The following is a 16,051-nucleotide window of genomic DNA, read 5'->3' as shown; positions in this document are numbered from 1 at the left end:
TGTTCCTCTTCTCCCGGACCCTTCGGGGTCTTGGGCCAGAACTCGCTGGCTTTCCAGCTGCTTCCCGAGTCGTGTGCTGGGCCCGAGAATCGGCCGGGTTTTACCCATCGGGGGATGAACGAGTTTGAATCCTAGCGCCCCTACCTCCCCGGCCCTGACCCCCGACGTCCCTGCCCGCTGCAGGGGTGTGGGCCTGCGGCTCAGCCCGGGGTCAGGGGGCGCTGTGGTGTCGACCCGGGGCCCGCCCCCACGCGTGGGTGCGGGATTCTGAGCTCCCAAGGGCTCGATTCCGGTTCCATGATTGCTGCTGCGGTGGCCTTGGTCGGAGCGCCGCGCCGGGGAGGGTTGGCGGGCCCGGACGTGCGGGGGTGCCTCTTGGGCCACCGAAAAGAGGTGGAATCGGTCCCCTTCTTGACCTAACCCCCGGCTGCTGCGGGGTCCTGACCTGCTAGGGGTTGGGAGGCGGGGCTGAACCCCGGTGCCCAGGTGCGGGTCCGATGCTCTCCTGGCGAGTTGCCCATGATAAAAGGCGAAAGTCATCATTTCTGAGGCGTGTTTCAGGAAGCGTGTTACCCGACTTTCCAGAGGTCTGTGTAGCCATCCACCCACATTGCCCAACTGGCATCTTCCTTAAGCCTAGAACAGCCAACCATTAAAAAAAAAAAAAAGGAACACCAGGGAATGATGTAATCTGAAGGCAATCTGCTGATGAAACGAGACCTCTGATTTAAAAGTCTTGGCTTTTTCGCAGACACAGAAAGGGGGTACGGACGGATGGTAGGGTGCATGTACTGAATTCTCCCTCCGTGAGGTTGATTGGAGAGCGTTCCTATTTAAGGAAGCTGGGCAGTTTGTGGGAACCTGGTCTTCCCAAAGTTGCGCCCCCCCCCCCCGCCCCCGACCCCAGGCGGTGTCCCTTTCCGCAGCAGGCAGTTCGATTTTCTCTGGTTATCGCCAAGTGGGGCCACTTTGCAGAGTTTGTAAATCCTGCATCAATTGCATCATGTGTCTTGTTCTTTTCAGTTTAACCAGTCAGTGAGCAATGAACTAAATATTGGGGTAGGAACCTCTTTCTGTCTCTGTACTGATGGGCAGCTTCATGTCAGGCAAATCCTGCATCCGGAGGCTTCCAAGAAGGTAAGAGTGCTGGCTGGTGACTGGAGGTTTTGTTGTTGTTTTTAATGGTTTACCCAGTTTTCTCGATTTTGAAGAGATGCATATGGGGAGTCATTGTTGCAATTGATAAAATGTTACATATCTGGGTGAAGTATATTTTACCACAATACAAAATTCACAGCACTTTCATAGAGATGTTTGAGATCGCAGTAATTTTTAGAGATAAAGTTTGGTGACTTAATAAAAGTTTTAGTTTTGTTTATGTTAAGTTTCTGAAATGCTTGACAGTCTCCCTTTTCTGATGCATATTAGCTACACTTTTGACACTTAAAAGTAACTACAAGTAAGAGAGAACTGTATTTTAATACTCTGTAATATTCCCATCTACATGAAAATTGCTTTATCTTAGGAAGGAAGGGGCAAAGGAAAAAAAGTCCAATTAAACTTTTTAAGTTATATTTCTCATAATTTCATTCAGAAGCTTGCACTTCAAAAGTAAAACGTTAATTGTGGTATAGTGAGCTTTTCTGACTTAAAGTAAATGTTCAAAACTGATTGGATCCTGTATCAAAATAATAGGGTCAGCCCCATCTTTCCACCTTTGCTTATCTTTCTGATAATGGAAGAGAGTATGGGGTGCAAAAAGCACAATCTTACTATAGATATAATGTGGTTTCTCTCCCCGGGAAGAATGAGGGTTTGAGCATAGATAGCCGACCCAGCGTAGCCAATCTTTGCTAATATAGTTCATCTGAGCAACTTAGTTAGCTTGAGCTCTAACTTGAAAGGATGGAAGCAATATGTTTTTAGGGAAACTGTACGGGGCGATTCTTGCAATGAAAGGTTTAGACTGACAGTTGATGTTGCAACTGAGTAGTCAATGCAGATCTTTCTTTTTACTCCAGTAGGGAAAAGGGAAGAAATACATGTACAGTGATCATTTTTTAAAGTTTGAAGGAGAAACTCAAGTTCCTATGTCTTGAGGATTGAGGAAAGCACTCCCTTTGTAGCAACCTTAGTAATTATTGGATTAGAAGGGGAAGTATTTTTTGTTAATTAAATGCTAGACCAATTGCTATACCCTTGATCCAGAGATAGACATATTTGAGGATTCCACACCCCCCCCCACTCCCCCACCCCCGAAACTCATATGAGGTAGGATAAAGCTTAATCCTTTCCCTGTTGGGCTGAAGAGAAACAGCTGGTTTTCTTATCTTAGATAGGCTGTCTTGGATATGGGAAAACCTCCAGAGAAAAACAGACATTTTCCTGAGTCACTTGTATTAGGATTTTGATGAAAGAAAACAGAAACAATTAATTTAGTATAATAAAACAATTTAGTATCATAATGAACGTTATTCCATTCGTTAAGGAAAAGTAGAGAAAATGGTAAAACAGAAAAGTAAATAATCCTGCCACTCAGAATATATTTTAAGTATTTTTCTCTAATATGAACATATCTGGATATATTCTTTCAGATTTTTGTAAAGAAAAAAAGCTTCATTTTTACAAGGAGCATTCACACTGCACAAACCTTTTAGCCTACTTTATAATTTAATAATATGAATATCTTCTGTAAGTACTAAATAAAATAGATGCAACTATTTAAACCGATATTTTATGTTAAATATGGGCGTTATTGTCATTAATAATAGCTTTTAAGTGAGCATTTTTGTAAGCAATTGTGAGGATTCATGATTCTTTTGGTAACTATTTTGAAAACTGGCCATAATACAGTGATAACCCTATTTCAAATATAGTATGAGCAGGTTACATGTAATAGAATCCAAAAAAGGAAAGTTATATGGAGACATTCATTATGGCATAAATGTTAGGGGTTACAAACATTAAAAAGTCTTTATTTCCTTGATTTTCTAATTTACAAATGAGAAATTCCCAATAAGTAAACACAATGAGAGGTTTTCAAAATTTTAAGAAAAATCTAAATTCAGTTTTAAAAAATCTTCAAAAGTTATTCAATGAGGGTCCCCTGGGGTGGCGGGGGAGGGGGGGGGTAGGGAAGAGAAGAAACAATAGTGTAATATTTGCCCAGACAGTTGCTTTGTATGATAATCCTAAGAGTGGTACTTAAGAATAGCAGGTAACTATATCTCCGTTGTCTTGGAGATTTATGGTATCTTTTCCTTTAAGTCTAATTTGACTTCTCAGGTATAGCCAGAATAATGGTCAGGAAAACTAATGTGGCACTGTAATTTGGCACAAAAATAATTCTTTTCAGGTAATCAGGAATTCACTATCTTAATGTGATTTTGGTACAGAAAATATGCATTATTAGAACCTAGTATTTAAAACTACGTTTTCTAACTGAATCCTATGTTTAGGTATACATTGTGAACATATGCATTTTTATGAGAACTGAAGGCTGGTTTGCTGCTGAAAATACAAGTGGATTAAAATGATTTCAAGTTGCAAAAGAGTGTAGTTTTATCAAACAGAATTTATATTTTGTATTTTATATAAAAATACAACAGCCCAAATGTATTACAGCATTAGAAGTGTTTTGAATGGAATGAATAATGGAACATAAGCATTATAATCCATTGCCTTAAACTAAGATGAATTTTTCCCATGAGACTTGTATATAAGATACAATACTATAACAGAAAATAAAAGCACCCTAACATTCCATTTAAAAAAATTGTGGTAAAATATATATTTACACTCAATCCTTAGATTTATAGTTATTAGGGAAACAGTAAACTAAATTCATCTAGTTAACAATGTATACCTTGTCCTTCCTCAGAATGTATTATTGCCTGAATGCTTCTATTCCTTTTTTGATCTTCGAAAAGAATTCAAGAAGTGTTGCCCTGGCTCACCTGATATTGATAAACTGGATGTTGCAGCAATGACAGAGTGTATCCTTTCAGTGGCTACCCCAGTATCATTTGAAAGGATAGCTGCAGGGAAAAAATGGCAACGCAAAAAAAACACACATTAAAACATTTTTAACTTTATCAGCGTATGGATGAAAATGGCCTGTCCTAAACTTGTCTATGTGCTATGAGAACTAGTGCAATTATAGGCATCTTTTAAAGTATTTATAATTTGCTGAATTTTAATAGTGATTTAGTTAGATGAATTTTTGTGAGTTGAACACATCTAGAGTAGAATAGAGTTTCATATTATGGGAGTAGTTTGGGTCTTCTTGGTGGTTGATGAATTGAAGAATGTGAAGACTTAATTTCTTTGATGCCAATTCCAAGACCACTTGTTCTTGACTGTCTTGAGCAACTCCACTAGAGCAATCAGCCATCTTTTGAGATAAAGTGAGGTTGTTTTTTTTTTACCCCCAAATTTTGTATTACCAAGGTAGTGTATCTAATGCATTATGTCTTTAAAAGTAAATCTAATAATCACAAGTCTTATAATCATGAATGACCCATCATCTTTAATCCGGTAACTCTTTAAAGTGCTAATTAATAAGCAGTCATGTGCTAACATATCATGGAAAACTGAGTAATAGAAGGGTTAGGTGACACGCCCAAAGCCACTATGAGAATTGTCATGACGTTGGGTTCATGTTGCTTTCAGGAAGTTGTGGGTTATAGGTGTTTCTTCTTAAACTTTCTTATTCTTTTTCAGGAGCTAAAGCCTGGCTTTGTGTTTCTTTTTTTTAATCTGAAGCCTGGTTTTGTTTTTAAATATATTTTTATTGATTTCAGACAGGAAGGGAGAGGGAGAGGGAGATAGAAACATCAATGATGAGAATCATTAATCAGCTGCCTCCTGCACACCTCCACTGGGGATCAAGCCCGCAACCTGGGCATGTGCCCTGACCAGGAATCGATTGGTTCATAGGTCAGTGCTCAAACACTGAGCCATGCTGGCCAGGCTAAAGCCTGGTTTTTTAATTTATTTTAACATTTCTTTTCTTGATTGAAAAAGGTTTGCGTATTTTTCCTAAGCACTTGTAAGTGGGTCAAACTCTAAATTTTATTTGCCTTCTTCCTGGAAGCAGTTTGCTTCAGTTTTGGTTTAGCTGGTTAGTAGCTAGATGTTGGTTAGCCGGTTTAGTACCCAGTAGTGCTGGGAGAAGGGTGGAATAAGCACATTTTGCGGGAATTCTTTGTAAGAATTTCATTCGAAAGTTGGGACAGCAGAAAAGTTCTTACTTTTTGTTCTGTTGGTTTGAGTGCTTGTATTTGTTAACTCCGGCTGCCATAACAAATACCATAGACAGGTGACTTAACACAATTCTGGGAAGCCTAAGATCAGGAGGATGGTTTCTGGTGAGGGCTCTTCCTACCTCCTCTCTGGGTTTCACATGGGTGGGGCAGCAGTGGGGGAAATATTTCTTTTTCTCTGTAAGGCCACAGATCTAATAAATGAAGGCCCCTTCCTTATGGCCTTAACTGCCTCCTGAATACTCTGTCTCCAGATACAGTCACACTGGGGGTTAGAGCATCAACATAGAAATTTTGGGGAGGGACACAGTTCAGTCCATAGCAAATGCTAACCTATCTGATGCACTGGCACAAGAGAGAGAACCAAACATTCTAAAAAGTAAATGAAAAACTAGTGGAGGAAAACTCTTATAAGTTACCTTAATTTAGAAAAAGACAGTTTGAGTAGGAAAGGCAGTTAGGAATCCTTTATCTCTGACTATTCAGTTTCTTCTTTAAGCAAAGAAACTCTTTCCCTAGTGCTGATAGGTCAGATACTAGTAAAAATTTACATAGCTACAAATTTTTTTTTATATTTAGGTATTTTGGTTTTCTTAATGTGTTGATAGTTTAGGGAAAACTTGTTAAAAGTCCATCCATTTTTTTCTTCTTGGTTTCTTAAAGAGTTTCACCTATATAAGATTCGGGTTTATTATTCAACATTTTCAATATGGTAGACTGGGCTTTTTACTTGTTCATGTTACTTTTAAAAATAAAACATTGCATTATCTGACCTTTAGGTGAATGGGTAGGATTCTGTGCCAATTATTTTTTGTCATTTTTTAAAATCCTAATTCTATAACTATTTTGTTGGTGGTTCTTTTTCAAATGCCATGGAGATGAAAATTAAATATAACATGAGTTGTGAATGAAGCTAGGTCAGGCTCCATTTCAGGCATTTCACATGTGAACTTTTAGGAAGGATCTCATAGCCATTAAATAATGTCTTCATTAAAAAAATTAGGGCCCTGGCTGGTTTTGCTCAGTGGACAGAGCATTGGCCTGGGGATTGAAGGGTCCTGGGTTCAATTCCGGTCAAGGGCACATGCCTGGGTTGTGGGCTTGATCCCTAGTAGGGGGGTTGTGCAGGAGGCAGCTGTTCAGTGATTCTCATCATTGATGTTTCTATCCCTCTTTCTTTCTGAAATCAATAAAAATATATATTTTTTAAAAAACTAGGGAATTTTATATTTCTTTAAAAATAGCTTAATTAAAGCCTAGTTTCTTTTGGCTTACATTGGGAGAGTCTTAGATTTATAGTTTCACTACCAACCAAGAAGTGGATTTTAATCGTAAGTGTGTTTATTAATGTTTACTTGTATGTTTCCCCCCCACTTAGCAGGTAAGAAATATTATTAAGCTTTCCTAGGAGTGACTTTTGTTTTACTTTGCTACTGTGATCAATTATTTTGTGACTCCTTTTCAGAGGAATCATTATTTCCCTGAGCAGGCCTCCAAACCAATTCCTCAGGTCAAAAAGCAAGTATACAAATTTGACTAGCAACTTGTCCTTATCTCTGCAAAGGATTTCTACAGTGCCTGCATTGAAGAGCTGTCCTATTCTTTCAGACCACTAGACATTTTCCTTTGTAATATGGCATTGGCACTAAATTGGGAAACGGTGAAGATGGTCATTACACATCCTTGGTGGTTTTGCCAAGTAGATGGAGAGTCACTTGCTCCTGAAGGATTTACCTGTTCTACCAGGTAAACCAGCAAGGGAGGGCGGCTCTTGCCAACCCCTGGGAAGGGACAAGCGAATACGCAGCTTGGCTTTCCTGGGAGAGAGTCACTTGTCTTCTCCGAGCCTCCGTTTTATCTCAGGTATTCCCAAATGAAAGCTTTGCAAACTATCAGGTGCTATGTAAACAAAAAAAGTGTAGCTACTTTGATAAGAGAATGGGTATTAGGAATTTCTTGAATGCAGTTCTGATTCTTATTTTAGCACTTATTTTCCTCTTTTGTGCTGGTTCTAAAGCCACTCCTGGTGTTAGTGTTGGGCCTCTCTGAGTTACGCCAGTGGCAGGGTTGTTACCTGCTTTTTGAGTTATGCGGTCCCAGCTGGAGAGAAGAGTTCCTTAGTAGGTGAACTGTGGGTGGCATTTTGTAAGGTTTTTACTTAATCAGGTGAGGTGGTGAGGGTGTGGTGATAGGGACTGGGGCCCCTGTAATCTGTTGTTTGGTTTGGGGGAAGAAATTATCTTAGGTCCCTTATGGAGATTAATACTACTTGTCTCCTGGTAATAGGACATTTTGCTTGTGGGACTATTTACATAAATGAGTTACCCAGTTTTCAAAAAGTGTAACTGTATTTTATTCCCCCTAATGTTGGATAGAATTGGTTTCTTGGCCTATTTTTTGTTAGCTTTGTTATTGGTGAACTGATTTATTACTCTGATTAATCAAGACCCTCTCCTGTTTTGTTTACTCCACTTTGCCAAGCCTCTACTAAGAACTTACTTTAATAAAGTATGGCCTGTAAGGAGAGCAGGTGAAAGAAGAGAACTGTTTGTTGAGTGCTTACTATATACCCCATCAATAGCCTCACAAGTGCCCAGTGGAGGGTGGTATCACCCCTTCTTACAGCTGGGGAAACTGAGGCTTAGAGGTTTTATCTTTTGTTAGTTAGGAGCCACCAGCATTTAATCCTGAATCTGTTGTAAAAGTCCTACTCGTTAACTAGGGAGTAATATTCTAAAACGTATACAGATCTTTTGAGGGTGGGGCAGGCATTTTAAGTAGGTTATCTCCCTTATAAATTTACATTCTGTGCCTCCTGAGCACATACTAAACTAATCAGCAGGAAAAGGAAGTTGATTTTAAAATTCTATTCAGTGGTAGGGTATTGCATCTGTATGTACAGTTTGACATTAGCAAACTAGAGGCCCGGTGCACGGAATCGTGCACTAGTGAGGGGCATGGCCTATGGGGATAGGCCTGCTGTGGGAGGGCCATTTATCCTGGTCAGCTGAGCTGCGTTCCACTGTGGGAGCGCACTGACCACCAGGGGGCAGCTCCTGCGTTCAGTGTCTGCCCCCTGCTGGTCAGTGCACATCATAGCAACTGGTCGACCGGCTGTTCTGGTCGTTCTGCCTTTTGGTCGCTGGGCTTTTATTATATAGGATACCATTGTATTGATGCAGCTTTTCATTATCAGGGTAAAAAAAAAATCACTAAACCACTCTTAACCTGCCCATCCAAGGATTAGTAGAGGTGTGAGTCTGTGTTTATACGTGTTTTACCACTTCTCAATGGGGGTAAAGGATATGTGTGTGTGTGTGTGCGCGCGCGCATGCTACTAACACAGTGACATTGGCCTGTTTTTTCATATATTAACGGTGTTCATATATAGCAGAGTGCTTAAGAACATGAGCTCAGGAGTTGAATTCATAGGGGGTGAATTTACTGCACCTCTCTACCTCAGTTTCTCCATCTTGAAATGGGCATGACTGTTGTAAGGAATGATGAGACATTGTATGCAACCCCTTAACCAGTGCCTGGTCTGCTGCACACCCTCCAAGGTTGACTGTGATCCTTCAAACCAGGTTGTTGGATGTCTCTGATGAAGAAAAACAGCTGCCAAAAACTTTGAAAAGGACTTCCTTATTGATTTAAGATCATGTCTAAATTGCTTTGCCCTTAAAACTTTTTTAACTTCGTGTGAGACTGGATAATGACCTTTTAAAGCCTTATCTGCATGTTAATACCGGTATATTTCAGGGTTAATTTCACTTCTCTGTTTGTAGAATATTCTGTGTTTGAGTGTCGTTCATTCCGCTCTTACGCGCCTATTTGTTCTGACTAATTGAACTGGGCCTTTGCAATCGCACAGGCGTCACTGCCCTGCTTGAAAAGTGAAGGAAGGATTGAATCCTCCTTAGTACCTTTCAGCGTATGAAGGGGATTTTTAAATCTTACCAAGTGCACAGTTAAGCTGGGTTAGGAGTGACCTTTTTAGCTAGAGAGGTAAGAAATGATCTTTGGCATCACATTGATATGATGTGAGCCAAATCGGCAAATACTCTGGTTTGTGGTCTGTAATAAGTTAGGGACTAGAAATACTGTATATTCTTGGCCAGCACTCAGAGATATGTTGATTTCCTGTGGTTTATTTTAATTACAATTTACTTGTACGGTGTGAGTTGGGAATTCCAGGATAATTTTTTGGTGTAACACGGCTTTAGAAGACTTGTTTACTATCATGGAATCTCCCTTCCCTGATTTACCCCGTATCAATTGCTTTTTCTAAAGTAAAATTTTGGTCTCTTTTGTTGCATTAGTCCTTACTTCCATCTTTTTTCTTTCAGGATGTAATTGACTTGTCAGTTTTGTTAGACATTCATGTGGTGCTTCCTTACAGTAACACCTCCTGAAGAAATATTTATTAGGGTCGATGTCATTGTTTTTTTTCCTCTTGGAAAGAGTAAGCTTCTGAGGAATAGAGTTAAAGGTTATTTTCCCAGCATTTATTCTAGGTATAAAGACATTTTTCTTGCCTTGGCTCCTAGTTATGTTCTTATACATAGGCATTCTTGATTGACTTCTTTTCAAAGCTCATTTTAAAGTAAGTATAGCAGATCATTTATAGAACTTATTTTTAAATTTTCAGGGGAATTTGTCGCTTGTTTCTTTCCTTTACATAATTGTAGGAAATTCAGGTCTTAGTTGGAGCAGTAGTTCAGCTTTTCTCTTGACATATTTTGTTTGCTATTCTTTTATTTATTGCCATAGGTATTTTATTGTAATATGCCTGGCAATATAGTCAGGTGTGTTATACTACAAATAAAAGGGAAACACCCTTGTTTTTGAGGGGTCTCTGGCAGGGCAAAAATGGCTTTGAGTTGAAATTTTGAATTGGGGTCCAATTATAACTTAGGATATTTAAATTGTAATATATAGTTTAAACATCATTGTTCCACTGTGTGTTGTTTTATATGTGTGATTCTCTTAGATATCAACTAAAAATTTGGTTTGGTTTAAAAAGATATTTAGAAGTAAAAATTGGGCCTTCTATAAACAAATTTGTCCATTTTCAGGCAGTTGGAAAAGGTCAATCTTTTGCGTGGATAAGCTAATGAACTTCGTAAAATTGCTCTCTCTGAAGTCTACTTTGAGCTAATAAAAGTGTGGGTTAAATCCTGAAATCTGTTTCACTAACGGTGGCACTAAAGAAAATAACTCTCTTGTTCAAATAGAAGCAAGGTCTCTGGACTTCTAAACTCTGTGTAACTAGCCCTTTGCTCAATTTTAGCCTGAAATGTTAGATTTGTTCCCACCTGCGTGGCTTTACCCTTCCTCGTTTCCTCACGGCAAAGCTGGCTGAGCCTGTCGGTGCTGTTGAAGCTGCCTCAAGGGCAGGATGAGTAAGTTGCATGACGAGCCATAAATCAGGAGGCACAGACTCATCTTGCCTTCCCTCAAGATCAGACGTGCAGCAATTCAATATATAATTATAAATTGATAGGGGAAAGGATTGGCACTGAAACTTTTTTCTTACTTCCTTTCATGTGTTCATGTTAAATTCTGGTAAGGATTATGAATGGAGCAAACCTTCCAAAAGAGAGGGAGGGTGTGTGTGTGTGTGTGTGTGTGTAAGGAGGTAGTTTGGGTATGCAGGAGGTTAGGTGACTTAAAAATTAGGAGCTTAGAACTGTGTGATGACTTGAAGAGAAACGTGTTGGCACATGTTATGTGGAACCAAGTTCGACAAATGTCTAGAACATGCCCCTCCCCAAGTACATTTTGCGTTCGGTATTATTCTGTATTAGCTTTATTAGCTTCAGATCTGCAGCATAGTGGTCAGAAAATGATGTACTTTACAGAGTGGGCCCCCCTGACGTCTCAAATGTCCATCTGGCCTCATACGTAGTTATTACAATATTATTGACTATATTCCCTATGCTGTAATTTACATCTCTGAGAACATTCTCTTAATCAAAAAGTAGAATTCAGTAAAATAATTCTTTAGCTACAAATCTATGTCTACACAGGATACTTTACGTTTGCTCTCTTTTCCTTGGCTCTTACACATACATGTAGAAAGCTTCTCACAACAAAGTATTGCTCAAAACAAATTAGGCAAAGCGTCTTGGTGCAGGGAATCAAGTACCCATCGTCACATCAGGGGTGTGTTGTAATTCCAGCTCCCTTACTTACCAGCTGGGAGACTGGGTGAGTTACAGCAATTCTCTAAATTCTAGTTTCTTCACCTGTTTGGTTTTGCTGTTGGCAGGGCTATTGCAAAAATAGGAGGAAATAGATGATGTTCAGCCAATGTTCTTTAAAATCTCTGTCCAGTAATGGCCTCTAACATGAGAGAGCTTTTTCTGACAGTTCAATACATGGTGAAGGGGGGAAGGTGGAGCTATTGGGAACTGTTAGCTTTCCCAGTGGTTCTCAACCTGGGGTGGGTTTTGCCCACCAGAGGACATTCAGCAATGTCTGGAGAAATTTTTAATCATAATCAGGGTGGGTAGCAGCCAGCAGGCTACAGGAAACCCTATAGTACACAGGAAACCCCTTCCCAACAAAAAGAATTCTCTGCCCTACATGCCAGTAGTGCCAAGGTTGAGAAACTGGCTTATCCAATAGGGTTGGTTTCCATTTCTTGGATATCTTTCTCTCTCCTCCATTCATTCCTGACAAAGCTGAAAATGTTACTCTACTAGAATTGCAGGGTTCCAAACGATTATTCAGCAGTAACAAAGTTTGTATGATAAACTATGGCTAGTCACAGCTAATCTTTCTTAGTTCTGTAAGGATCCTTAAAGTAGTCCTCCCTGATCCCCTGTTCCTCCACAGAAAATTTAGGGCAGTCATCTCCCCAAAGTATCTATCTTTCTTTCTTTCTTTTTTTTTTTTAAGTATCTATCTTTTGATTTTGGTTTTCTATCCTGTTTCCATATTCTAGCGGCCCGGTGCATGAAATTTGTGTGTGGGTATGGTCTCTAGGCCTGGCCTGCGATCAGGGCCATTCCCCCCTCCCCCACCACTGCCTGCAGCCAGCTCCTCCTTCCTCCCCCTGCTGCTATCCACCCCACCCCCACCCCCGTTCCCGGTTTGCCATTGGGCGATCAGAGCCTGCCGGTCAGGGGGAGGGGCCAAGAGGTGGTCAGTGCACCTCATAGTGACTGATCAAGTGGTCGTTCTGGTCGGTCCACCATTAGGGTCAATTTGCATATTACCTACCCTTTATTATATAGGATAGCACAGCCTTTCCACAGGTGACCATTTTAATGACTCTAATAGGTGGTCATTGCTCTGTTGCTCAGATAGCTCCTGGGATTGATTTTTCTAATCCTTCAGTGAGCAGCACATTTGTTTCATAACTAGATGATGTAAAGGGAGTGATTGCGCAGGTGTGTGTTGCAGAAATTATTTACCATTTTAGCCTGATGATTATCTTATGAGTATCCAAATCCGCATCTGGTGAATTCAGATTTTTTAGTCATAAAGGTGACCCTCAAAGTGTGATGAAATAATGGGTTATAATGGGAAAGTTGTTCACCTGATGGTTCTAGGAAAAAAGGGAAAGGATATCACTTATTAAATGCCTGCTTTGTGCCCTTGCTTGCTTTATCTCATTTCATCTTTACCAAAAAAAAAACACACAACCAACAAACAAGAAAAACAACCCCAGGAAACTAAAGATGATTACAGTTTATGCTTTACAGATAAGCTGAAACTTGGTGGGGTAGTGCCAAGACCACATGGCTGCATTTGTACACGTGGTATATGTAACTGCAGAGACATGCAGCTGGTGAGGGACAAGAGAAAAATGAATTTGCCTAGCAGGGCGGGTCTCTACTGGAGGAAGGAAGAAAGGAGGAGGCTTAGGAGGGGGGTTGAAATGGAAAGGAGATTTTGACTTGAGAACGGAAAAGGGTATTACTTATTAACTACAGATGATTGGCTCTAATGATTGGTGGAATGGAGCTCTCTGAATTTTTTTTTAAACTTTTTTTATTGATTTCCGAGAAGGAAGAAGGAGAGAGAGAGAGAAAAAAAAATATCAATGATGAGAATCATTGATTAGCTGCCTCCTGCATGCCCCCTATTGGGTATTGAACCCACAACTCAAGCATGTGCCCTTGACCGGAATCGAATCTAGGACTCTTCAGTCCGTAGCCTGACGCTCTAGCCACTGAGCCAAACCCGCAAGGACTCTCTAATGTTTTAACATTGTATATGTCCTCTTCATTTGAAGTAAAATAGTATCTAAGAACTTTTTCTTAATAGCTGCCTTCATATTTTATCCTTATAAAATACCAGTCAGAAAATTATAAAATAAGGCAAATATGCTAATAGCCACCACCCTAAATGTAGGCTGTCTTTATTTTATTTCTTTTAGTTTTTTGAATTGTGATAAAATTGGTATACAAGCCTATATTTATTTCAGCTGTACAATATAATTCAATATTTGTATACACTACAAAATATTCACCACTGTAAGTCTACTTATCATCCATCACAATACAATCTGTCCCCTTCACTCCTTTTGCCCTCCTCCCAACCCTTTCCCCTCCAGTCTGTTTCCCTGAAATCTATGCTGTGTGTTTTTGTTTGCTTATTTGTTTTTTTAAGATTCCACAAATGAGTGAAATCCTATGGTACTTGTCTTTCTTTGTCTGATTTATTTCACTTAGCATGGTACCCTGTGTCCCTCCATGTCGTTGTAGATGGCACGATTTCTGTCTTTATATATATATATATTGATTTCCGAGAGAGGAAGAGAGAAGGGGAGAGAGACAGAAACATCAAAGATGAGAGAGAATCATTGATTGGCTGCCTCTTGCACTCCCCCTACTGTGAGTCTAGGCCACAATCTGGGCATGTGCCCTGACCAGGAATTGAACCGTGATCTTCTGGTTCATGGGTCAATGCTCACTCACTGAGCCACACCAGCTGGGCAAGATTTCTTTCTTTGTTATGCTGAATAATTCTGTGTACCGCATCTTTATCCTTTCATCTAGGTTGCTTCCATATCTTGGCTATTGTAAATAATGCTGCAATGAACACGGGTGCAATATATCTTTTTGAATTAGTGTTAGTATTCTTGGGATAATTACCCAGAAGTGGAGTAGGTAGGTTATATGATGGCTCTATTCTTAATTTTGAAAGAAATTGCCATATAGTTTTGCATATAGTGGCTGCACCAGTTTGCATTCCCACCAGCAGCGTATGAAGGTTCCTTTATTTCCACATCCTTTCCAATACTTATTTGTTGTCTTTTTTATAAAATCTGTTCTGACAGATGTGAGGTCACCATTATGGTTTTGGTTTTTTTGACTTCAATTTTTCCAGTAATTAGTGATGTTGAACATTTTTTACATACTGTACCTGTTGGTCACTGTTTTCATTTTAAACTTGAGAAAAAATAGAGTCTCATTGTGTTATGGTGTGTTTTTGTTTTGCTTTAAAGAAATGTGTGCTTTGAGGGCAAGAGGAAGTAAGCAATATAAAAAAAAAGCTTATCTGGCTTTAATTGACTTTTTTTTATCTTGTCAAATGGGGGTTGGATTTATGTTCTAATGGTCCTAAGCAACTCATTAAATCCTTAAACAGGGTAAGCTGTGGGGCAGCTTAAATGATCTATTGGGAAAAATTTTTTTTTTTTTAATATGTTTTTGTTGATTTTTTTTTTTTTTTTTGACAGAGAGCAAGGGAGAGAGAAAAACATTGATGTGAGAGAACATTGATTGGCTGCCTCCTGCATGCCCCTTACTAGCACTTGGGTTGCGGGAAACGAGTTAAGTCGGCTCGCGTGAATTGCGCGTACTCCGCGGGAGCCGTCTTAAACTCGGTTCATATAGATTTGCGGTGGAGTGCGGGAAACGTGTAAACTCGGGCCGATTGTAACTGCGTATTACCAAATATTTCATTTCAATCGAACCCATACTTCAAAAGATATAGGCATTTTAACGCGCCATCTTATATTTTGGCGGGAAATTCACCCGACACCGTAGTGCTAGGATCGAGCCCACAATCTGGGCATCTGCTCTGACTGGGACTCAAACTGGAGACCTTTCAGTGCATGGGAAGATGCTCAACCGACTGAGCCATACCGGCCAGGACTATTAGGAGAAATCTTAATCAGGGAGTAATTGCTCCGTGTTGCCTAATTCTTTCCCTTCTGCTTCATGTGCACTACAAAGTAGGCAATGCATGCGAGGGTAAGCCCAGCAGTTAGTGAAAAAGAAAACGTTGTAAGCCCACTCTGCCATCTCAGCCCTGGATCAGGTCCATTATTTGGCCATAGCCTTTTTGATTTTCTAAAAAAAAATCTAAGGAATTCCTTTTCCATGAGTACTCTCAGGTTCTCCTTTGTTGAGTAGCCTTTAACCTTAGCAAATTTGTGAAATGTGAACATCATGACTTCCATGGCGTCTTCCATTTGAGATGGCATTTTGGTGAAGTCTTGGCTAGAGGCGTGCAGGACTGCTAGGCTGACTGGAACACGGGGCCAGTCAGTATTGTTATATGACTTGTACTACATTATAAAATTGATGCAAATCTATGCATAATACAAGTGTGACTATAGCATTGAAACTTAAAAAACAAACACTTCAATGACTGTTAGCTTCTAAAGGTAACTATCTTAACAAAGATACATGCTTATTTTAGAGAGATTTCAAATTCATAAGACTTGATGGAACTCTTCTTTTGGGTTCCACCTTCAAACCCAATTTGAGGCATGTATTTCTTAAAAGCCACGTTTCCTGTCTTACCCAAACAATCTCCTTTCTGGA

At 39.8% G+C, this 16,051-nt stretch overlaps 1 protein-coding gene and 1 pseudogene across 1 annotated transcript in view; one reads left to right on the top strand and one right to left on the bottom strand.

Annotated features, from left to right (window-relative positions):
- The window catches only part of ESRP1 (epithelial splicing regulatory protein 1), a 48,987-nt gene that overhangs the window by 789 nt on the left and 32,147 nt on the right, over nucleotides 1-16,051 (top strand). Inside the window, exons 2-4 of the mRNA XM_023746400.1 lie at nucleotides 752-764; nucleotides 1,024-1,137; nucleotides 3,881-3,995. Of these exons, the coding sequence (XP_023602168.1) occupies nucleotides 752-764; nucleotides 1,024-1,137; nucleotides 3,881-3,995 (242 nt within the window). The remainder of the gene's footprint in view (nucleotides 1-751; nucleotides 765-1,023; nucleotides 1,138-3,880; nucleotides 3,996-16,051) is intronic.
- On the bottom strand, nucleotides 15,421-15,708 carry LOC102423447 (annotated as a pseudogene).

The sequence above is a fragment of the Myotis lucifugus genome, unplaced genomic scaffold (assembly GCF_000147115.1).
Source record: "Myotis lucifugus unplaced genomic scaffold, Myoluc2.0 scaffold_673, whole genome shotgun sequence".
NCBI lineage: Eukaryota > Metazoa > Chordata > Mammalia > Chiroptera > Vespertilionidae > Myotis > Myotis lucifugus.
Note: the sequence above shows the minus strand (reverse complement) of the source record. Positions and strands in the feature narration are given on the sequence as shown.